At 48.3% G+C, this 23575-nt stretch overlaps 1 protein-coding gene across 1 annotated transcript in view; it reads right to left on the bottom strand.

Annotated features, from left to right (window-relative positions):
* SCTR (secretin receptor) overlaps positions 1-23575 on the bottom strand; it is a 64767-nt gene that overhangs the window by 5371 nt on the left and 35821 nt on the right. The window contains exons 5-11 of the mRNA XM_089916985.1: positions 19075-19172; positions 17718-17850; positions 15553-15706; positions 7749-7809; positions 6178-6247; positions 2595-2686; positions 713-839 (exon numbers count right to left, since the gene is read on the bottom strand). Coding sequence (XP_089773111.1) covers positions 713-839; positions 2595-2686; positions 6178-6247; positions 7749-7809; positions 15553-15706; positions 17718-17850; positions 19075-19172 — 735 coding nt within the window. The remainder of the gene's footprint in view (positions 1-712; positions 840-2594; positions 2687-6177; positions 6248-7748; positions 7810-15552; positions 15707-17717; positions 17851-19074; positions 19173-23575) is intronic.

Raw genomic sequence — 23575 nt, 5'->3', positions numbered from 1 at the left:
CTTTACAACATCTTGTTGAATTAGAAGGTAGGTGGTTTCTCCCCTCCGTTTTCTTTTTTTAAAGTTGGCTTTTATTTTTAGTCAATCGTGTATGTAATTGGTTTCAAAGAGTCAAATGTCTCTTGTCACAAAAAAAAGAAAAGAAAAAACATTAAGCTCCTGACACCCCTGCCCCCATTTCCTGTTCCTCAGAGGCAACGACTTGCAACTCTCTTGACTGATTCTCAATTATATGCTGATGTTGCTACTTCTGAATTTTTCAGCTTGGGGCGGTTTCTATGGACTTCCCAGTGTGGAGATGAGGCTATCATTCTTTCCGCACAGCCTTCCACCTCCCGCCCACGCCCCCACTACGCTCGTCTTCCTGTCCTACTCCTTGATGGCTGAGCCCCAGCCCTCTGCGGTTACATTATTTTGACTCTAATTACTGAGACTTGTGTGATCGTGTGTGCTGGGTTATGTTCCCTTTGTCTTCCCTAGAGTCAGTCTCTCTCTCCTTACTTGCATCTCCCACCCCCATGTGACTGGTGGGGAACTTGAGTCCCACTGAGGGTCACACAGCACGGTGAGGTCCTGCCCCTGCGTCTCTTGGGTCTCTGCCAAATGAGGCATCCCTCTGCCTCTGGGAAGATCTGGCTTTCGGCCTCCCCATTTTTCTCTCAGGAGAGAAAGGACACCTCTTCCCACCGTAAAGTCACAGTCTGGATCTTACCTGGAATGAGCCAAGGGCCAATTCAAAGAACAGCTGCGTCTCCATGGCATCCTCCGGGGAGAAGGCAAAGATTATGTAGTGGACTCCGAAGAGGGGGACCAGCAGGAGGGTGGACTTGGCCAGGCGCCTGAGGACACAGAGGCGCTGCAGTCTCAGGCCCCTCCACACCCAGGGGCCCCCCCTCTCGCCTGACCGCAGGAGGCTTTGCAGCAGCGTCCCGGCCGCTTGTTTGTTTTTACTTCCGTTTCGGAAAGTCCCAACTCCAACATACCCGTCACCCGGATTCAATACTTAACAGTCCACAGCCAGTCCCCAAATTTCTGTTCATGCACCCTATCAGCAAAACGCTTTGAACCCATACCCACATGAATAACTTTATTGATTCATACCGTATCTGCATGTATTACTATCACTCTGTGTCTAATGTATTATTAGCAAAACCAGCATTTTCATTTGTTTGATAATAAATATCTGTAAGGAGAAGCTCTTTTGTTTTCTCCCCAGGTTAGGGTTGCCAAATTTAGCAAACAAAAATACAGGATACCCAGTTCAATTTGAATTTCAGATAAACAATGGGTAGTGTTTTTTTTGGTGTAAGTACTAAAAAATTGTTTATCCAAAATTCAAATTAAACTGGGCATCCTGTATTTTATCTGGCAACTCTGTCCTGGATCCCCAGCTGCCCCCTACTTTGGAGCCACTACTCTAGTGACATCCTGGGGAATCTGTCACCCAGTAATCCAGGCCTCTGCCAGATTCTCAAAACTCAGACCATGACAGAGAAAGCCCCTGTTGGACACTGATTTGTCTTCAACACTTGTCATGGGCTGAACTGTGTTCCCCCAGAATTTTAAGTTGAAGCTCTAAGCCCTAGTACCTCAGAATGTGACTGTACTTGCAGACAGGGACCAGTTTAAATGAGACCATCAGGGTGGGACCATAGTCCAGCCAACTGGTGTCCTTGTAAGAAGAGACACCAGGGATGCAGGTGCACAGAGAAAAGGCCACGTGAGGACCCAGCGAGGAGGTGGCCATTTACAAGCCAAAGAGACAGACCTCAGGAGAAACCAAACCTGCCAACACCTTGATCCTGGACTTCCAGCCTCCAGAACTGTGAGTAAATAAAATTCTCTTATTTAAGCCAGCCAATCTGTGGTATCTTATTGTGGCAGGCTGTGCAGACTAACACAGCATCTTTCTTGAACATCTTAAAGGTTTTAAAGTATTTTTGGATCACATTATCTTGAAAATCTGCTGAAAGCTAAGGTGTGGTGAAAGCTACGGTCTAGCAAAAGCTGGAAAATACAGTCCACCCTCGGCATCCACGGGGATTGGTTCCAGACCCTCCGCAGACACCAAAATCCTTGGATGCTCAAGTCATTTATATAAAATGGGGTAGTATTTGCATATAACCTACGCACATTTCCCCATATATTTAAGTCATCTTTAGATTACGTATAATACCTCCTACAATGAAAATGTTTTGATTGGGATTTTTTTTTCCCAAATATTTTCAATCTGCAATCCAAGGTTGGCTGAATCCTCAGATGCAAAACCCACAGACAAGGAGGGCCACTGTCCCTGTCAAGATTTGAATTTGGGTCCCCGAAGCCCACTCTCTGACTCCCTAGCCTTGTCCCAAGGGTAAGATCTCTGCCTCCAGGGATCCTGCTTAGATTTCTTTTCTCCCCACCCCTGGGGCCGGGTCTCAGGGTCACATGGACCCATTCTCCCTTCCCCTGGTCCACTGTAAACTTCCAGGTCCCGGCTTTTCCTTTTCCTCCACCTCCACCAGTGCCCAGCACCAGCTGGGTAAACAGTAGGTGCTCGGTAAATGCCTGCTGACTGAGCGAGCGTGCCTAGGTCTTTGCCCTCCACTTACTTATAATGGTTCCCTTCACTTCCTCTTGTTTCTTGAGTTCTAAGTTTTCTCATCAGGATCCTTAGGATGTTTATAAAAAGGATGAAATTAATCTGTAAAACACAAGGCAGAGGTGGGGCTAAAGGTGATTTGCTTTCCCAGCACCTCTCCAGGCCCTGACCCCTGGCCCTGGCCCCTGGGCAGGGAAGGCACTGCAGACCACACCAGGACAGCTCATCACTCCCTCCGCCACCCCCAGTCCTGGTGAAACACACTGTCTAGGCAGGGATAGCTGCCACAGCACCGCCCCCCGCCCCTGGGATTCCGGAGCTCTGAGGTCTGCTCAGTTGCAGCATGGATTACTCACACTTGGAATGCGTTGGAATCTTGTTAAACGGCAGACCTGGAGTAGGCCTGAGATTCTGCATCTCTAGCAAGCTCCAGGGAATGAATGCCAAAGCTGGTCCTTGGACTACGCTTTGAGTAGCAAAGGCTTTATAGCAGAGGTTCTCAAAGTTCAAGGTGCAGATTGCTGGGCTCCACCCCCAAGGTTATGGTTTAGTAAATGAAAATGAGATTTGCTTTCTTCTTCTTTTTTTTGGCCACACCACATGGCTTGCAGGATCTTAGTTCCCCAACCAAGCCCTCGGTAGTGAAAGCACGGAGTCCTAACCACTGGACCGCCAGGGAATTCCCAAGATTTGCATTTTTAACAAGCTCTCAGGTGAAGCTGCTGGTTTCGGGACCACACGTTGAGAACCACTGCTTCGGAGACTTACAGAATCTCTGCAGGTCAATCACCAGCTCCAGGAAGCCTTCTTGATTACCTCCTTTTCCTGATTCACTGTAGTTAGGGATGATGCTACTTGTAAGAGCCCTTGAAATACTTGAAAGGGGCCAAATGCAAGCATCTGGGTGTGTCCACTAATCACCAAGTCAATCCTAACTTTCTAAAGGACAGGAACGGAGTCTATTTCTTTTGGTGTCCCCTTCCCCAACTCCAGTGCCCAGTGCCAGCAACACTATGAAGTTGCCCGTGCGTCGGCCCCTCTCCTCCCCTCCCCCACCAGCTCTAGAATCATTTTGCAGAAGCAGGATCAGTGGAGCTGACTGGCTGGGCCCCCTCATTGTTCAGACAAGTAGCCTGGGGCCTGGGGACGCTGGCCAGAAGACACAGGATTAGTGGCCTGTCTGGGACCCCAGCCCAGCGCCCCTGCTTCAGGACACTTCTCAGCTCGCTGTTTGTGCATCTTGCTCTAAGCCGTGCGTGGTGTAAACTAACAAAGGCTCTTTTACCTTATTTCATTTTTTGCCTTTGAATTGTATTTAATTTAATAGGGAGAACTTGAAAGCAAGAGGGAAAATCTTAACTATCCCAAGGATGAGTCTTAAACAGTGGAATTCTAGGCCCCGTGGCAGGCTTGTAGGGAGAAACTTTGCATCAGGAGTGCCCACCCAACCTCCGTCAGTCACTAGAGAGACTACAGTCTTGTGAAAGCAGCCTGGGCCCTGGGGCTCTCACGGGCTGGGCTGTCCAAGCCCCACAATTGCAGCAGGGAAACTGGCTCAGTGTTATGCAGCTACAGCACATCAGCTGGTCAAATAATTTCAAATGACGTGGGAAAGATTACATCTATTGCTAAGTGGAAAGAACAAGCTAGGACACAAAACTACACTGAGCTTTTCTGAAAAAGTACATGTGCTCAAAGAAAAAAATAGGAAGGAAAAGCACATGATCACGATGTGCATCTAGGTACTAAAAATATGGGTGATTTTATTCCCTTTTAAAAAATATATTTTGCATTTTCCAATTTTTTTTTGTGTGTGTGTGGTACACGGGCCTCTCACTGATGTGGCCTCTCCCATTGCGGAGCACAGGCTCCGGACGCGCAGGCTCAGCGGCCATGGCTCACGGGCCCAGCCGCTCCGCGGCATGTGGGATCTTCCCGGACTGGGTCACGAACCCGCGTCCCCTGCATCGGCAGGCGGACTCTCAACCACTGCGCCACCAGGGAAGCCCGTATTTTCCAATTTTTTACATGAATTCCATTATTATTATTTTAGAAATGACAATATATTTTGATTTTACAGAAAAACAAGTACATTCTTATTAAAACATAGTGATAGAGTCAATATTTTTCCACCACATTATCAACCTAATAAAAAAGGTTCCGACATTATCTAAATGTGACAAGCTGACAAAAAACAACTTTTGGTAAATAATAGCAGATTTCATTATACTGTTTTCAGCCTATTGACTATAGTAGGAAATGAAAGCTTAATATCTTTCATTATCCCTTAAACTTCAATTTAGTCAGATTATAAAACACTATGCTAAGGTTAGCAAATAAAAATGATAATCAAATTATTTGTTACCATAAAATGACTTTGGGTAGCAATGTCTTAGGGGAGCAAACATAAAGTCTTGTTTAAAGTACTAGATACTCCCTGTGCTAGTAGTACACTCTGCATTACTACCATATCAGACACCCTCTTCCCTGAGTGGTTCCAGATTAATGAATGGCCCTCACACTTGCTAAGAAAAGCAGAAATAGGAAGTTGTTATACTCTCCTGAGCTACTCAGTGGCCTAATGTGGCTGCTACTCGGATTTCTCTACAATTTCCAGCTCTCCTATTGCAAGCTGAGATGGTAGGTAGGATCAAATAAAATTCTATTATTTTTGGAAAAAAAAGAAGGCGGTCATGGATGGCCCCAGGAGGCGAGCCAGTTAGCCATCAGCAGAGGAGGGGGCTGCTGCCCTGTCCTGCCCTCCTGTGAGCCCAGGAGGGGCATGTTCTGTCACCTGGCTCTGCAGCCTTGGCATTCCTCTGAGCCTGTGCACATTACTTCTGGGAAGGGGCTGCCCCAGTGTGCCCCCCACCCCATGTGTCTTTCTTGTTCTTATCCAGGCCCACAGGCTCAGCTAAGGGCCTCTGGATTGCAGAGCACAATCACCTGGGAACTGAAAACCAAGACGAGCCCCCAGGCCCCTCCCCAAGACAAGGAGACCCTGCATCTCTGCTATCACTGTTTTTAGAAAGCTCCCAGGTTGAGAGTCCAGTCAGGGTTGAGACCCCTGAGCTCCCCTGTCCATGAGTCCCTCCTGAATCTCTCCGCTGGGGTCACCCCTCCGGGCCTGTCCTGTCACAGCACCACAGAGGCCCAAGACCAGTTTGGCACTTGGCTTTCCCCAGGTGCAACCCCCCTCCTGTAATCCCAGCTCAGTGAGTCTGCCCACTTTAACCAGAGAACACCAAGAAAAATGATCAGGCACCAATGTTCTGAACCAGTGGAGGGGGAATCTCAGGCCAGCCTGAGCCAGCCAGTTCGGGTAAGGAGCTCTGCTCGCCACACTGCAACTGCCACCGTGGACCAGGCGAAGGCAAGCTCTTGCCACCTGCCTCATTGCCCTCCCATCCACTGGTCTCTAGGGGGCGGAGCTTCCAGACCCTCCTGCCACTGCCCAGCCTCCGAAGGTCTGGTTTATCCCTCCGCACACCCAGAGGCAGCAATGCTGGCCTTGACCTGGCCCTCTGCCCTGCAAAGCTGGTCCTGTTTTGGTCTCTCCCACTGGAGCCCAGTTCAGGGGGATGGCCACTTACCAGGACGGAGACGATCACAGGCCCTCGAATGACCCACCAGATGGATGCGTTGGCATTGATGTCCCAGCACCTAGGGAGGGACAGCCAGGCATCACAAGGAGTGGGGAGCTGGCTGACCAGAAGAGACTAGTTCTCTGACGTCCCCTTTGCGGGAAGGACCCACACTGTGGTCCTGACCCCAGAGGCTGTGTGCTCAGCACCCTGAGAAATGACTGTCCTCTGCTGCCCAGGAGCACTGCCGGGGCCAAGGGAGCATCTGGGGAGCAGAAGCATGTGGACCTGAGATGGAAGATTCTGGACCCCAAAGCCAGCATGCTGTCAGAATGCATCGGGGAGCATGGTGGCCAGGCAGGTGACCTCAGGGGAGTGAAGTGTCCGGGTGACTGACGTGTGACCTCGGCCCCAGGGACATCAGACACAGGGGCACTTGGCAACTGGAGAGCCTGTGCTTGGTCTAAGGTGGCCACAACTCCGTCCGGCTCATTTTTGCCACAAGGGCCCATAGGAAATGTTGATAGAACTTTCCATTTGTTCTAAAGAAGCTGAAAATCCAGACTTTTTTTCAGGGAATTTATCCAATTAAAAGGATTATTTGGGGGGCTTCCCTGGTGGCACAATGGGTAAGAATCCGCCTGCCAATTCAGGGGACACGGGTTCGAGCCCGGGTCCGGGAAGACCCCACATGCCGCGGAGCGATGAAGCCTGTGTGCCACAACTACTGAGCCTGCGCTCTAGAGCCCACGAGCCACAACTACTGAAGCCCGTGTGCCACAACTACTGAGCCTGCGTGCCTAGAGCCCATGCTCCGCAACAAGAGAAGCCACCGCAATGAGAAGCCCGCGCACCGCAACGAAAAGCAGCCCCCACTCGCCGCAACTAGAGAAAGCCCGCGTGCAGCAATGAAGACCCAAAGCAGCCAAAAATAAATAAATAAAATAGATACAACATTAAAGAAATAAAAAACGTTTAAAAAAGAAAGGATTATTTTGGACTGAATTGGACTGCAAGACACGTGCACGCCTCGTCTGCCCTCGTCCACTCTCTGGCCTGGCTGTGTCATTACACTGATGACACATGGCCTCCCTCCCCCTCGGCCCGGCTGCTGCACCTCCTCCCGGGCTTCTTCCATGCTTTCCTTCTCCTTTCCCGCTCCCAGGAACCCCCGGGCTTACCCTGTCCCTGAGCCCAAGTCTTTGGAGAACAAGACTAGAGCTCTTGGTGCCCGTCAGGGCTATAAGGCTGCTCTCCTGCTCTCCTGGGCCTGCGGGACTCACACACCCGTGTCAGAGGAGGGAGCTGCCAGGAGAGGAAGAGCTGGGCTGGTCCTTAGAGCAGCTGCCAGTGTTTCACAGCTCTCGTCGGGCACCTGACCCAACCACAGAGTGGCTGGGCCGGCCCACCCCAGGAGGGCTGGGCATTCGGCAGCCTGCGCTGCAGAGAACTCGCCTGTGGCCCCAAGTGTGAGACACAGGCCTCTCCTAGGTAACAGCTCCAAAGGAGGGTCCATCCTGCTGGAAGAGCTGGACAAGATAAAATATTCCCTCGTTACCTCTCTCCGTCCACCAGCTTACCCGACATCTTCCAGAAAGTGCCTGGTGACAGCCCACGAAGCAACAAAAATGGCTGGGGAACCTGAGGGTTAAAAATAAAGGGGAGGGGGCAGAAAGGAGAGGACTCAATTTTCAGCACCCTTATGAGAGACAGGACAATCAGTGATTCCAGGCCAGGGAGCAAGCAGGTGCCAAGGGCTGGTTGCCATGGAAACCCCCTTGCCATCCCGTGTAAATGTGCAGCCTCGCGCTTCAAGGGTGCCAAGGAATCCCTGAGAACGGAGGCAGGATCAGACAGATCCTGAAGGCCACTGGGGGGCAGGGGGCTCCTGGGAGCTTGGGCCAGATTCCGGAGGACCTCTGCGGGGGAGAAGGGAGGGGACCAGGGCCCCTGGGCAGGCCCACGGAGCTTGTAGAGGCCACTGGTGGAGCCCCTTTCTCAAACTGGGATGTTTGGGGGGGGATACAAGGCCACAGGAGAACATTTAGTTTTATTTGAATATTGGTTTGTAAAAAGCTTGGCCATTCAACTGGTAATGTAAGCTATCAATGTTATGTAAACAAAAATACATTTTGGACTAGAGAATTGTAAGTACACAGGAAATTTAAAGATAAAATACAACACTTCCTGACTTCTGGCTGAACATGACAAATTGCACTTATACATTTATCTCCGTTTCTCACTGAAGCCCCCCCCAACGTGAGAGTAAAGAAATAAAAAAGCTACAAGCTCATAAGCACAAAGAATGGGCAAGGAGGGTACAGTGCACGAGAGATGTCAGCACACTTAGGAAACTGGGAGCTGGCAGAGGAGCAGTAACTGATGTCTCAGAGCAGACAAAGCTAAAACACAAGCGTGGCATGGGGGCTGCTGCTGGGAAGGCGCCCGGGCCCAGTGGTGAGGGCACCGGGGACGCCAGCAGGCAGGAGAGAGGGTGGGGCTGGAAGACAGGAAGCACGTAACCACCCCAGGTGGCCAGCACCACCATTCTACAGCCAAAGAGTTCATCCCCGACAGAAGGGCATTCTCTGGAGAAACAGAGCCAAGGGGAATGGGGCTCTGGCCCAGCAGAGGGTGGGAGGGGTACTCAGCTGGGCACGGGGACCAAGAGAGGATCTACACCTGTGCTGCCACGTGTGGCCACTGAGCCCTTGATGTGTGGCTGCTCTCAGATGAGCTGTGCTCAAAGTGCAAGATAGCAGATTTGGAAGATTTGCAAGAGTAAGAGACTGTAAAATATGTTATTAATGATTTTTTAAATTATACATTGAAATGTTAATATTTTGGTTATATTGGGTTAAACAAAATATACTACTGAAATTAATTTTACTAATAATGAAACTAATTAGTTTCTTTTTACCGTGTTTACTGTGGCTACTAGAAAATTTTAAGTTATATAAAATATAGCTCAGATTCTATTTTTAATGGACACGCCTGTCATCCGCTGACTGGTAAAAGCCCACCCCCAGGCTGCTCAGTTCTCAGACTTCTAACAGCCGAGATTGCACCCTTGCTCGAGCCCTCCAAACCCCACCCCAGGCAGGAGATGACAGGATTCTTCCCTGGAGGAACCAAACAGCCCCAGACAAAGGGCCTCTAGTAGCAATGCTGAGGACCCACCAACACAGCGGCCACTTCCAGCCCAGTCTCCCTTGAGAGACATGTCCCCCCGCTCCCCTCCACACACACACAGAGGGCCTTCAGTCAACACCGAAAGTGACTCACTCTTAAATATGAACAGTCAAGGTCACCAGCATCTGAAGAAAGCTGATTACATAAAACGCAAGGACCAAAACAACCAGAGAAAAGGAACTCAGAGGAAACAGACCATACAGGCTGTACGAGGAACTTGAGCAAAACAATTCTAAGGAATATCATCAGCGAGATTAGAGGGACGATTACTTCTCCAAGACACAAACAGGATGCCGAAAACAGGGAGCATTCAGAGAATAAGGAAGAGGGCTTGGAAATTGAATATATGATGATCAAGATTTTTAAAATTCCATAGATGGGATGGAAGATAAAGACCAGGAACTGCCCAGAAAGCAGAACACAAAGTGTGGAATAAAAAGTAAGAGAAAAGAAAAGAGAAAATTAGAAGCCAATTCCAGGATGTGCACCATCTGATTAAAAGTTTCAGAAAGAGAGGATTAAAAACCAGAGGGAAGGAAATGATCAAAGGGGCAGTGTAAGAACATTGTCCAAGAAATGAAGGCTGTGAGTTTCCAGATGAAAGGACCACCACATACCAGCCAAAGGATAAAAACAGACTTGCATGGGGGCAATCCCTATGATATTTCAAAACACAGGAGACAGAGAGAAGATTCTACAGATTCTACAGCTTATACAGAGGTGAGTAAAAAGGCTCGGGAAACAGAATGACATGGCATGTCGCATAACACCAGATGCCAAAACAGAAGGCCTTCAAAATTCTGGGGAAAAATAACTGTCAACCTAATTTCTGTGCCCAGCAAAACTACAAATTGGGTGTGAAAGTTGAACAAAGATATGTTTAGATATGCAATGCAAAAAAATGTAGCTTCCAGACTTCCCTGGTGGTGCAGTGGTTGAGAATCTGCCTGCCAATGCAGGAGACATGGGTTCAAGCCCTGGTCTGGGAAGATCCCACATGCCACGGAGCCACTAAGCCCATGCACCACAACTACTGAGCCCATGCGCCACAACTACTGAAGCCTGCACGCCTAGAGCCCATGCTCCACAGCAAGAGAAGCCACTGCAAATGAGAAGCCCGTGCGCCGCAATGAAGAGTAGCTCCCACTCGCCGCAACTAGAGAAAAGCCCGCGCGCAGCAACGAAGACCCAACGCAGCCAAAAAAAAAAATGTAGCTTCCATGCACTCTTTGTTAAGACAGACACTGGAGGATGTGCTCCAACACGACTTGACAGTAAACCAAAGAGAGGCAGACAAGAAGTCAAGGAATAGAATTCGTGGAGGAAAATGAAGGAAATCTCAGCCTGAAGGTTAAGGGAGTTGAGCAAGTCTAGAGAATGACCAGCCCAAATAGAGCAGGAGGGCAGAAGGCTCTTCTAGAAAGAACATGGGTGGGTGTAATCACGTTAAATAACATCCCCCCCAAAGGTTCATATCCCTAGAACCTCAGGATGTGACCTTTTCTGGAAATAGGGTCTTTGCAGGTGCTATTAGTTAAGACGAAATCATACTTATAAGGACCTTAATCCAATATAACTGGCATCACTTTAAGAAGGCCGTGAGATACACACACAGAGGAGACAGAGAGGGAAGAAGACCATGTAAAGATGGAGGGAGAGATTGGAGTGAGGCTCCTACTAGGCAAGGAAGGCCAAAGACCGCCAGCAGCCACCAGAAACAAGGGGAGAGGCATAGAGCATATTGTCCCTCAGAGCCCTCAGAAGGAAGCAGCCCTGCCAAGACCGGACTTTGAACTTCTGGCCTCCAGAACTGGGAGACAATAAATTTCTGTTGTTTTAAGACAAGTGGTAACTTGTTACAGCAGCCCTAGGACACTAATACAGCAGGAATAAACCAGACAGATAGGAACTAGTGGACTTCATGTTGTTGCATTTGATGATGGGGAACCAGCACTGGAGGGTTTTCCAGTTCTGTTGAGGATGTGGGAGAATTAGTGACAGCAACACAAAATGAGTCAATAAAAAATGACTCCATAAGTCTGGGATTAACACACACACACTACTATACATAAAATAGATAACCAACAAGGACCTACTGTGTACAGCACAGGGAACTCTACTCAATATTATGTAATAACCTATATGGGAAAAGAATCTGAAAAAGAGTGGATATATGTATATGTATAACCGATTCACTCTGCTGTACACCTGAAACTAACATAACATTGTAGATCAACTATACTCCAAAATAAAATAAAAATTAAATTAAAAAATGACTCCATAAAATATAAAAACTTAAATATTGGAAGTAAAATCAATGTACACCAGTCGGCTCGGTAGTAAACAATATTTACATAGACATGAGGATGTATACAGTGAATACTGTGATTTAGCCCCAAACTGTGAAAGACTCTAACGGGAGGATAGAGGTGGCAGATGAAGAATTTTATACCCTTCCCTTTAATCACAAGGAGTCAACAAATAATGCCTCAGGACTTCCCTGGCGGTACAGTGGTTAAGAATCCACCTTCCAATGCAGGGGACGCGGGTTGGATCCCTAGTCTGGGAACTAAGATCCCACATGTGGAGGGCCAACTAAGTCTGTGCGCTCTAGAGCCTGCACGCCACAACAAAAAGATTCTGCGTGCGGCAGCGAAGATTCTGCGTGCTGCAGCGAAGATCCTGCGTGCCACAAGACACGACGCAGCCAAATAAACAGATAAATATTTTTTAAAAAGTGGGCCAAGGATGTGAATAGACAGTTAAAAAAAAAACAATGCCTCAGATGGACAAATCAAAACATAGTAGAATATTGTTTAGAAACATGAGAGCAGATATCAAAAGGAGAAGCTCAAGAGCTGGAGGATGTTACATCTGGGTGGCAGAAGTGGGAGCCTCTTCAGGACACTGCTTGCTTTTGTTTGCTTTTTCATTTTAGACTTGTAGTTCTATTTAATTCTTTAAACCGAGTACACGTATGGCTTTGATAAAAAAAAATTCTCTGCCTCAGTTTGGGTACTTTGGGCAAACATGGATTCTGAGGGCCACCTGTTTATGGTTATTTGTCTTACATCTTTAACAGTGAGTCAGTGGAAAAGTCTGAAAAGCGGATAATGATTTAAGTCGTGGTTCTCACTGTGGTCCCTGCAACAACAGTATCAGCGTCACCTGGGACCTGGTTAGAAATGCAGAGTCTCAGGCTCCACCGCTGGCCCACTGGACTGAGACTGTGGGGCGGGGCCCAGGCAACCAGGTTGACGTGCCCTCTGCATGGTTCCAACGCAGCTCCAGCTGGAGCACCACCAGTCTGAGTTCCCTCAGTGAATGGGAGTTTGACGCAGCTCCTATAAAAGCCAGAGGTATCACTCTTTCCTGGGCACAGACTGACACCCCAGCCACCTTGAAAAAGTAAAAGCTTCTGACTCAGGGGTCCCAATTCCAGGATTCTCTATTACACATGGAATAAGCTTTGCCCATAAAAGTATTCCTCGCTGTGTTATTTATCACAGTGAAAAATGAGAAACAACCTAAACATCCAAAAAATAGGTGTTTGGTTACATACATCCACACAGTGGTTAAAAATGTTTACTGAAGATTTGAAACAATACAGAGCATGCTTCTGTGTTCATGGAAAGAGGCAAGATTCAAAATTCTACATACAGGACGATTGCAACCATGTGGGAAAAACTGGGAGTATAAAAAAAGTCTGGAAGGAAACCCTAGAAAATGTTCAACAGATGGGCCTATGGTAATTTTTTTCCTACTTAAATTTTTTTTTTTTTTTTTGCAGAGTTTTATGGTGGCCACATACTCATTTCAGCAACCTATCTCTGGGGAGGGGGGTGAATACAAACTGAGGCAGGGGCCACTGCTTTTGCAAAACAAGAGCCTCTCGCAGACAGACAGCTTTAGACCTTCCTGAGTCCCTTCATGTCCCCTGGGGGTTGTGCAGGCAGAGAGGCACAGAGAGAAGGAGCTGCTGCTGTTTAATGTGCTGCTCTGTCCCCACGGCCTGGCATATACTAGATGCTCAATAAATATTTGAGGAAGAGGGACTGCCCTGGTGGCCCAGTGGCTAAGACTCTGTGCTCCCAATGCAGGGGGCTCGGGTTCCATCCCTGGTCAGGGAACTAAATCCCACATGCTGCAACTAAAAGATCCCACTTGCTGCAACTAAAGATCTCACGTGCTGCAACTAAGACCCAGCACAGCCAGATAAATAAACAAATATTTAAAAAATATACTTGAGTAAGAAAAGAAGGCTCTCATTATCTCACTTAAACCTCCTAAAAACCCGTGATGGAGATATTATCACAATGCACTTTTGTCTCCTTGCTAGACTACAAACCCCTGGAGCGATGGAACCATTTTTGGTTTTGTTTTTGTAATCTCCATAAGCCCTTCTGAGGACAAAGAAGTGCTCAAAGAAAGTTCAGCAAATTATGATGCTGATATTATAGAAGATGAAACTGTCCACGTTCATACAGGGAAATCCTGGCAGATCTGGGAGTCAAGGCTCAGTGAGGTGGCTAGACACCGGGGGCATCTGCGGCAGAGTTAGCAGCATAAGGCAAGTCCCTTGTCCCAGGCTCTCTGGAACTACTGGCCTATGTGGAAATCCAGATCTGCAGAACCCTACATCTCCTGCTGACTGAGGGTCATGTGCTAATCAGGCTGCCAGAGTTCAGAAGCAGGAGGGCTCAGTGAACTCCGCTGGCTCAGGCAACTTCCCTGATGGTCTGATGAGGAGATACAGCCCTTGCACATAAGGGTTTAGACAAGCAGGAAAGACAGTGGGGGGCACTCCTGGCAGGGGCACTTCTTAATTAAAGGCACCAAGAAGAAAGAAAATGAAGCTAATGGCTACTACACATGACTACCCCTGTAAGCCTGTGAGTCACTCACAGAAACCTGACTGTCTAGAACCCAGTGGGGAACTTACATATGTTTATCAAATGAACAACTGATGGATGGAGAGAGGGAGGGAGGCAGGAAGGGATAGAGGGATGGATGGATGGATGGAGGGATAGATAGGTGGATGGATTGATGGAGGGACGGATGGATGGATAGATGGATGGATGGATGGATGGAGGGATGGACAGATGGATGGAAGGATGGATAGATGGATGTTTGTTTATGGCAGAATAAGAGTTAAGGGGCTTTGCAAATAGACAGGCCTTGGTTTGAATTCTGGTTCTACCCTTGTCTACAGTGTGAGCTGAGCATGTTACATCATGTCTCTGAGCCAAGGTTCCTCTAAGAGGCCTCTGGAGGTTGTTGTGATGATTAAATAATGCATGCAAAGTGTTGAGCTCAAAGCCTGGCATACGGTAGGTGCTCAAGAAATCAGAATTATTATCATCTTCATTGACCAGAAAGGAAAGGGGTAAGAGAAGCAATGGGGCCTGCAGTTAGCTGTCTTACTACCATTTCCCCTCCTTCCTGGAAACTGAATCCTGAATTTCCTTTGGGAAGCTATGTGGTTTGAGTAGCTTAAGCCAATCAGTGTATTCCATTCTCTCAGGCCCCTGTGATTGGTTCAAGGATGTGTATAACACTTCAGCTGGTCCAATCAGAGTGAATTTCAGAGTATTTGCCAGGAGTGCTTGGACACAGCCTCTCTCTTTCATCAGATGTAACAATGAAGCCAGGAAGAAGCCCAGAGCTGCTGGCAGTTACATTGGGAGCACCTAATGATAACATTGATGTTACAGAAGGCAAAGCAGAAAAACAAAAAGAAACGTTGAGCTGCTGGATTCAGCCTCACCTGAAGCTGGTGATCCCTGGACTTGTCAGTTACATGAACCAATTAATTTCTTTGATGTTTCAAGCCTATCTAAGCCAGGTTTTCTGATACCTACAGTCAAAAGCACCCTAACTGATACAAAAGGAAGCAGGAATGAGGACGTATGGATGCAACGTCTGGGGAAGACAAGGCAACAGTGTTGGGGGTATCAAACTGTAAAAGGCTTTGGATGCCAGAAATTGGGGCATCCAAATTTTAGCTATTTTTTCCCATTTGACAGACAAACTGAGGCCAGAGAGTTAACCATCAAGCAACTTGTCTAAGATCACACAAGTTCACGAACTTAACTAAGTATAGAGCTGAAACTGGAACCCACACCCTTCTCCTTCTGCCTCAGTGCCCTTTCCCACATAGCATGCAGCCACCGTACCCCTGGAGAAACATACCCCATCCGAGGGCAATAAATCCCTGGAGCCATTTCCTTTCTGAGAAGAAGGAGATGACGAGGAGTGTGTGAAGGTAGAGGCCTTCCACCAGCAGCCAGGAGTAGTTCGCCATGATGCAGTACTGGAAGAAGACCATGACCAGCTTACAGCCCACCTGCGAAGAGAGGCAGCTGAGCCCCAGGCTGGCGGCCCTGGGCTTCCCTCCAGGAGAGGTGGGGTGCGCCAGGGGTCAGCAGCCAGGCCAAGCAGCGAGCCTCTGGGGCTCACGGCCACCCCCTCTGGCCTTCCAGTATGAGAAGACCAGGCTCATAGAGCTCTCTAGAGTGGAAATCCACAGGCCAGCAGGCTTGGTCAAGATGGCCAAAGGGCTGTTGCAGCAGCAGGAATGGCATTCAAATTCTGGAACCAGCTGCCAGGTGTCAAATGGTCAGATATCGCCCAATTCCCAGCAGCAAATGAGGGCATTTTTCAGATGAGGGAACTGAGGCCTAGAGAGGGAAAGGGATTTCTGAGCAAAAGGTTAATAAAATCCTTTCCAGGCTTAGTTTTCCTGGAAATAGATGAAGAAGGGACGAACTAACACTGATGAGAGTACACGACCCTGCCTGGTGCACTGCGTCTGGACTGCAGGCCTCTGAATACCCGAGGGGGGTGCCAGGGTCGGCCTTGCCTGATGCTGTGACTCTTGTGGCAGGCCTGTCCCTTGCAGGGATCCCTGGAACCTATGCCTGTGAGATTGTTGGGCCGAGGCTTCTATGCCAGCACGGCTCCCACTCCCGCACTGTGAGGGCCTCCTTTCCTTTCACCGCGCTGTTCCCTGAAGAGAGGACAGCTCCTGGGATGGCCCGAGGGCTGCTGCACAGAGCGCAGGTCACATCCACGTCCACAGGGGAGGAGCGCCCAGGGCCGCCTGTGGCCTCCCAGACACTCCAACTCCAGGTGTGGCCTGTGGCTGGCTCGTCAGTCTGTGGGTTAGTAGAACCTGGAAAGGTTCCCTGCTGGGCACTGCTGGACTTCTCCACTGGTCAGTGATGGGGTGGGGCCTGAATCTGTCTTCTGACTCCCAGGAAATTCCCTGAGACACAGGGGCCCTCCTTGAGGGACCTCTCAGTCTTGAGTCAGAAAACACACACATACACACACGCACATGGAAAACTATAAGCAATGCAAACCTGACAGATCTGTGAGCAATTACAGATGTGAGTGGTGGGAAGTGGCGGGCAGGCTGACTAAACCAATCTCGATTTCCGATCCCCTTCTCCCTTGCTGGCTTCTGCTGTGGAGACTATGATAGTAAAATACTCAATCTCCCAGCTTCCTTTGCAGTTAGATGTTGTCACATGACACAGTTCTAGCCCGTGAGATGTAGACATAGTCTTGGGAAGAGGCAAAGCCTCCCAAAGAGAAAAAAAGTTCAACCTTGACTTTCCTGCTTTTTGCCTGGGACATGGATGTGAGGCTTGGGGTTGCAGCAGCCATGTTGTTAACATGCAGTGTAAAGCATGGGACATGGGATCAAGAATGGCAGAGCAGAAAGGGGAAAGGACTGTGTCCATCATGGCATGGAGCCAGTGCCACCTCTGGGTCACCCACCTGTGGACTGCTTCTGTGGAGAACAACCCCCATCCGTTTAAGGCACTGATGTACAGTTTTCTGTTACGTACAGCGAAAGGGATCCTCAACTGGTACCCAGTGACATTGCAATGAAAGAAGACTCATCTGAGCTTTCAGAAGGAGGACGAGGGTTAGATTTAACAAAACGATTGTTCTACTGCACATCTGGGTGTGCAGACACACAAGCATATGCAGACACACAAGCATATGCTCACCTTTTTCCTTCTACAATCCCAACCCTCTAGCTTTAGCTATCTGTCTACATTTGGGACTTGGCAGGAGCAGGGAAGGGGGGGGATTGCTATGTGTCTAATTCCCAGAATGGCTAATCCACTCCAGGACACTGGGAGTTGAACAGCAGCCCCATGGGCTTCTCGACAAACTGCTTTCATGTGGGTCCCAGACTGTGCATCTGGGGACATGAGACTCCCTGAACCTCCCCAGCGCTGGCCCCTTTACTCTAGGCATTAAGTGCAGCCTCAGCAGGGACAGCGGGGGCAGCGGGGGAGCAGGCAGGCCTGGCCACGCCGTGGGCCACGCAGGCGTGTTACCCTGTGGGCATCACAACGGGCGACGTCGTCGGAGGAGAAGAGCACGGCATCCTTGATGAAGTTGGACAGGGCACGCAGGATGAAGGACACAAAGAGATGCATGTGGATGTAGTTGCGGGTGCAGTGGAGCTTCCTGGAGGGAGAGGATGCAGGGCTGTAGGGGCCAGAGCCGGAGAGGCCCAGGGCTCAGCCGCCCACCCTCCCCCCACCTCCACGCACCACGGAAACCCAGGCCCTGGACGTGACAGCTCTCTAAATCTCCCTGTTTGCAGAACCTGAATGAGCCCAGGCCCCCTGGTGCCCAGCCTACTCTGTCTCATGCTGCAATTAAAAAAAAAAAAAAAAAAAAGCTGGGGTTATAAGGGCGAGATCCTATTCTGCTCCGACCACCTCCAGCTCCCAGAATTGTCAGAAGGGGGTGGGGAAGGGGGCAAGTGGCACAGAAAGAACACAGGCTGTGGGGGGAAATCAGACCCGGGCTCTGCCACTTTTCAGCTACACGATCTAGAGCAAGCCCTTCACCAGCCAGAGCCTAGGTTTCCCCCTTGCTGTAGGGGCAGAAGTCTCTTAACCGTTCCCCTCCTTCCGCTTCAGGAACAAGGCTTTCTTTCGGGGAACGCATCCCATCTCTGGTTGGGGATGACGCTACCCCCACCCTCATGACAGACCTGACCAATCAGAGCTCCACACCTGGCTACAGTGATTGGCTCAGGGCTGGGCATGTGACCCAAGCCAGCCAATGAGAATTCCCCCAGGACTTTTCATTGCAACTAATGAAGAAGGGGGTCCTTGGCCCTGGTGTCGCTGAGCTGGTAGAATGTACGTCTGCAGCTGCTGGTGGTTGTCTGTGCCAGCCCTGCGTAAAGCCTGCCTGAGGCCAATGCAAGGTGAAGAAATGGCAGGAGACAGACCCAGTTCTGCTGATACCTTGGAGCACCTAGATCCAGGCACACCTAAAGCCAGGTGCCCCTGAACTTGTCAATTGTGTGCATCAGGTCACCTTTGTTTTTCTTAAGGTGCTTTAAGGCGGATTTCTGTTTCTTGCAACCAAGAGTCTGGCTAATATGCCTGTAAAATGGGGATGATACCTATCTCACAGCATTGTGTGAAAATCAGAAATGATACATGTAAAGCAACTGGTGCAGTAAGTTCTAGTTATGTTCAGTAAATGTCAAATGAATAAAGGAATGAACGAGGTCACAAAAACTTCCAAGTTTTGCCACAGGTAAGCTTTAGATCAAGAGGGGACAAAGTGGCCCACCCAGACCTTCCTCTCTCTGGTCAGAACAATTAAAAGAGACCCGAAGTCTGTGCCGGGGAAGGCTGGGAAGATGGAGAGCTGGCAGCAGGTTCTTACCGAAAGGCACAGAGGATGCCAAGGGCCACCAGGAGCATCACCAGGGAGGAGCTGTAGCCCACGGTGTACATGACCTTCAGCTTCAGGAGGTACTCGTACTGCAGAGAGAGAGGGCCGTGTCAGCCCCACCCACCCACCTGGCTGAACCTGCCCTTTTCTGCCACAGAGTGCACCTGCTCCAGGCTGCCGAAGCCCCTTCAACTCTGACTGCTATTCTGTTCATACCCCAAGGACACACATTCATAGACTCACGACATCTTGGCTTGGGAAAAGACCTTGGGGATCATCTGATACCAGTTCAAAATTCTATCCCGTACACAGGGCCCCTGACCATCACCCTGAATTCAAGCCTTTGCTTGAATACCTCCACGGATGAGGCACTCACTGCTTTTTGAAGAAGTCACTGGGTATACAACAGTGCAAAGTATTAGATAATTTTTTCTCAAGTGAATCTAAAACCTATTACCTTTAAATTGTACCTATTGGTCCCTTTTCTTCTTCTGGAGTCACTGAAAATAAATTGAATTTGTCTTGTACCTAGAGCCCATATTTATTTTAAAAATAAATTTTTCACGTAGAATAGCTTTAGACTTATAGAAAAGTCACAAAGATTCTACAGAGAGGCCTGTCCTTTCTGAATACAATTCTTCTGCCCACCTGTCCCCCACTTATCGTCTGGGCATTAAATATTCCCTGTGTCTTTAATCTCTTTCCATAACCCTTCACCATTTTTCTCCACTAATATGCTCCAGTTTGTGAATGTCCTTCTTAAACAAGACACCCAGAACCAGATAGCTGAAAGGCTCCAGACGCATTCTCTGACCAGGAAGAAATAGAGTGGGACCATCACTGCCCCTGATCTATACACTGCGCTCTTATACATGCAGCCAAGCAGTCATTTGCTTGTTCAGCAGCCACCTCACACTATTGGCTCATCTTTGATTCAAGAAGATCTCAATGGAATGGAATAATGTGACATATAGAAATAAATGTGAAGACCTGTATTTTTAAGGTTCAAAAAGAAAACCAAATTGTACAACAATCTTTTTTTTTCTAGCATCTTTATTGGAGTATAATTGCTCTACAATGGTGTGTTAGTTTCTGCTTTATAACAAAGTGAATCAGTTATACATATGTTCCCATATCTCTTCCCTCTTGCATCTCCCTCCCTCCCACCCTCCCTATCCCACCCCTCTAGGCGGTCACAAAGCACCGAGCTGATCTCCCTGTGCTGTGCCGCTGCTTCCCACTAGCTAGCTATTTTACGTTAAAAAGAATCAAGAAAATAAAAAGTAAAGCAATAATGCCATACCATTTTTTTTTTTTACTAACCAAATTAACAAATATTTAAAAGTACTAATGTTCTATGTAGGTGAAGGTATAGTGGGAGTGAAAATTGGTTCAGTCTCTCTGGAAAGTAGCATGTATCAAGAACCTCTGAAACATGCATTCCTTCTGACCACCCCTCTACCTCTAGGAATTAATTCTAAGAATTATCAGAAATATAAAAGCATATTCAGATATAAAGATGTTTATCACAGGACCATTTTTGATGAAAAACACGCAAATGTCCAACAACAGAAGAATAGTTAACTAAATTCTTTTAAATCCAAAGGTTAGACTACATTAAAAAAGTGTGCTTACCAAGAGTTTTAAAAGATGTCAGGACATAATGTAATGTCAACTGAAAAGGCAGAATACAAACTTTACATGTACAGTGTGATTTCTGCTTTATGTAAAAAAAAGTGTTAGGTTGAATTGTATGAAACTGTCCTTTTCTGTACATCGAAAAAGACTGCATATTGGCCATCTCATGTGGTTCAGTCTCATACACACACAGAAACAAGACATTATTAGTGGTTAACTTTGGAGTATAAACTTGTGGATAGAGTCGTTATTTTCATTTGTATTTTTTTCTGTACTTTTCATTTTTCTTCAATGGGTAAGTACTATCTTATAACTAGAAGAAAAGGGTAATAAAAAACAAAGAACCACAGGCACAAGAATACTATTGGGGAAACCTGACAGCTGTTCATATGAAAATGACTTTGAGGTTTGAGTGGCCCAAGCTCCATGGCATTAAAGAAGTGTATGCAGAGAGAACATGCACAGGCTTCAGAGTCAAGAGACAAGGGTTCCAAACCCAGGACTGCTACTACTCAACAGCTGTGTGACCCTGGGCAAATTACTTAACTTCTCTGAGCCTCAGATTCCTCATCTGCAAAATGGGGATAATATCTACCGTGCAGGCATTTTGGAAGAACAAACAGGGTATCAGGTAGCGTATCTAGACAGTGCCTGGCACTTGGAAGACACTCAGCACATGTTGCTTCTTCCCCATCTCCACCCTCTACCCCCCCAACCACCATTCAGTCTGAGTCAGCAGTCTGACACTGCCGGTGTGAGGTATGGGTATGAGGTAGCTGCTAGGACTATTAGGTCTCTTCTCAGTTACATTAATGGAGTGCTGTGAAGCAGGCCACGTTGGAATGTCTGGAGTGTTTGGTCCAGTTCTGGGTATGTTATTTTAAGAGGAGCATTAGTAAAGTGGAGCATTTCCGGAGGAAGGTGACTGTCATCTGAACTGGCTACACTGCACCCTAAAGGAAACAAACAAGCTTAGGGAAGCTGAGTACCAAAACGCCTGAGACTTAATTGTGAGCCCCAGGGGTAGGGGAGTAAGCACAAAGTCGACAGGACTCAGACCAACCGAAAGTTTCCTGGCAGCAGAGGGAAGCTTTGACGGGCTGCCTGCCATGTGACCCTGTGCTTCTGCACTGAGGTGACTGCAATTCCAGAAGCCAGAAGCCACCTCTCAGCAACAAGTGGGGAGCCACAACGGCAGTAAGTTGCATTGGATGAATGGTTCCTAGATGTAGGGACGTCAAAGAGCAGTGAAATGTCAAAAAATCGGAGGACCAATGTGTCAGCCTAGGATGTCATCACGTGTGGGATGTGCCCCACAGCTGAGTGCGTCGGCCTCACCCCGGGGACGCCTGGATCTGCAGCCCCAGGTCAGGAGCACATCGGGTTAGCCTGTGGCAGCGTGAGGAGGCATGGGGTGACAAGCATGCAGAGTCCTGGCTGAGCATCCCGTGCTGTCCTGTGGCTGGGTTATTGTCTACCGGGGTACCCTCAGGATGCCCTGGCCTGCTCTGCCTCTGTCTGTAAGATCTGACCCCAAAAGAGCCCTGTTCCCAGGAAGCCAGATGTGACCACAGCGCCCCAGGCCTCAACCTCTGCAGCTGTGCACCCCCTGCCCCCCAGAGGGCTGCTGCCTGTCCTGGATCAAGCTGCCCATCTCTCTGCTGTGTGTCTCGACTGGGCCCCCTCCTTCTCTATCCTCTACATCAGGAGACAGCAGATGTTTTTTTCCATAAAGGGACAGACAGAAAACATTTCAGGCTTTGGGTACTATTTGGTCTCTTTTGCAACTATTCAACTCTGCCCTTTCGGTGCAAATGGGTGTGGCTGTGTGTCAATAAATCTTTATTTGCAAAAGCAGATGGTGGGCTGGATTTGGCCCAAGGGTCCTAGTTTTCTAACCTCTGCTCTGGGTAAGCAAACTCCATTTTTTTTACCCAAGTGGCAGCTTTGCCTGGTCTTTCTGCTGATCTGAGTCCACTGTTGGCAACTGGTGTGTGCCAAGTCAGGAAGTTGCAAAAAGACAACCAACAAATATATACTTTCACCATCATTTGATTAAAAGAGAAAAAGACATTTCAACACTAAGAAAGGATGATCCAATTCTCAGAATAAAAGAAAAAGTTTGTGGGAATTCCCTGGTATTCCAGTGGTTAGGACTCCACACTTTCACTGCCAAGGGCTTGGGTTCAATCCCTGGTCAGGGATCTAAGATCCCACAAGCCCTGGATTTCCCTGGTGGTGCAGTGGTTAAGAACCCGCCTGCCAATGCAGGGGACACGGGTTCGAGCCCTGGTCCAGGAAGATCCCAAGTGCCGTGGAGCAGCTAAGCCCGTGCACCACAACTACTGAGCCTGCGTTCTAGAGCCCGCGAGCCACAGCTACTGAAGCCAGAGCGCCTAGAGCCCATGCTCTGCAATAAGAGAAGCCACCGCAATGAGAAGACCGCTCACCGCAACAAAGAGTAGCCCCCACTCGCTGCAACTAGAGAAAGCCCACGTGCAGCAACAAAGACCCAACACAACCAAAAAGAAAAAAAAAAAGACAAAGTCTGTGCTTGTCTGTGGACTGACAATTAAGGACCAGTGAATCACATGGTCTGGAAACCCTTCCACCAGTCTTAGGGATTTTTTTTTTTTTATGTGAGCTGAAGCCACGGTAGGTCATCTTTTTACTATTTTAGACAACTAATTTTCTGAGTTAAGTCCAGAACTTTGCATTTATCTTTGTTTTAATTTATTTTATTTATTTTTGGCCGTGTTGGGTCTTCGTTGCTGCATGCTGGCTTTCTCTGGTTGTGGTGAGCGGGGGCTACCCTTGGTTGCGGTGTGTGGACTTCTCACTGCGGTGGCTTCTC

The sequence above is a fragment of the Delphinapterus leucas genome, chromosome 8, assembly GCF_059928025.1.
Source record: "Delphinapterus leucas isolate spDelLeu-1000000601 "Yukka" chromosome 8, BTC_Dleu_Yukka2, whole genome shotgun sequence".
Taxonomy (NCBI): Eukaryota; Metazoa; Chordata; class Mammalia; order Artiodactyla; family Monodontidae; genus Delphinapterus; species Delphinapterus leucas.
This window is presented reverse-complemented; position numbering and strand designations above follow the sequence as displayed.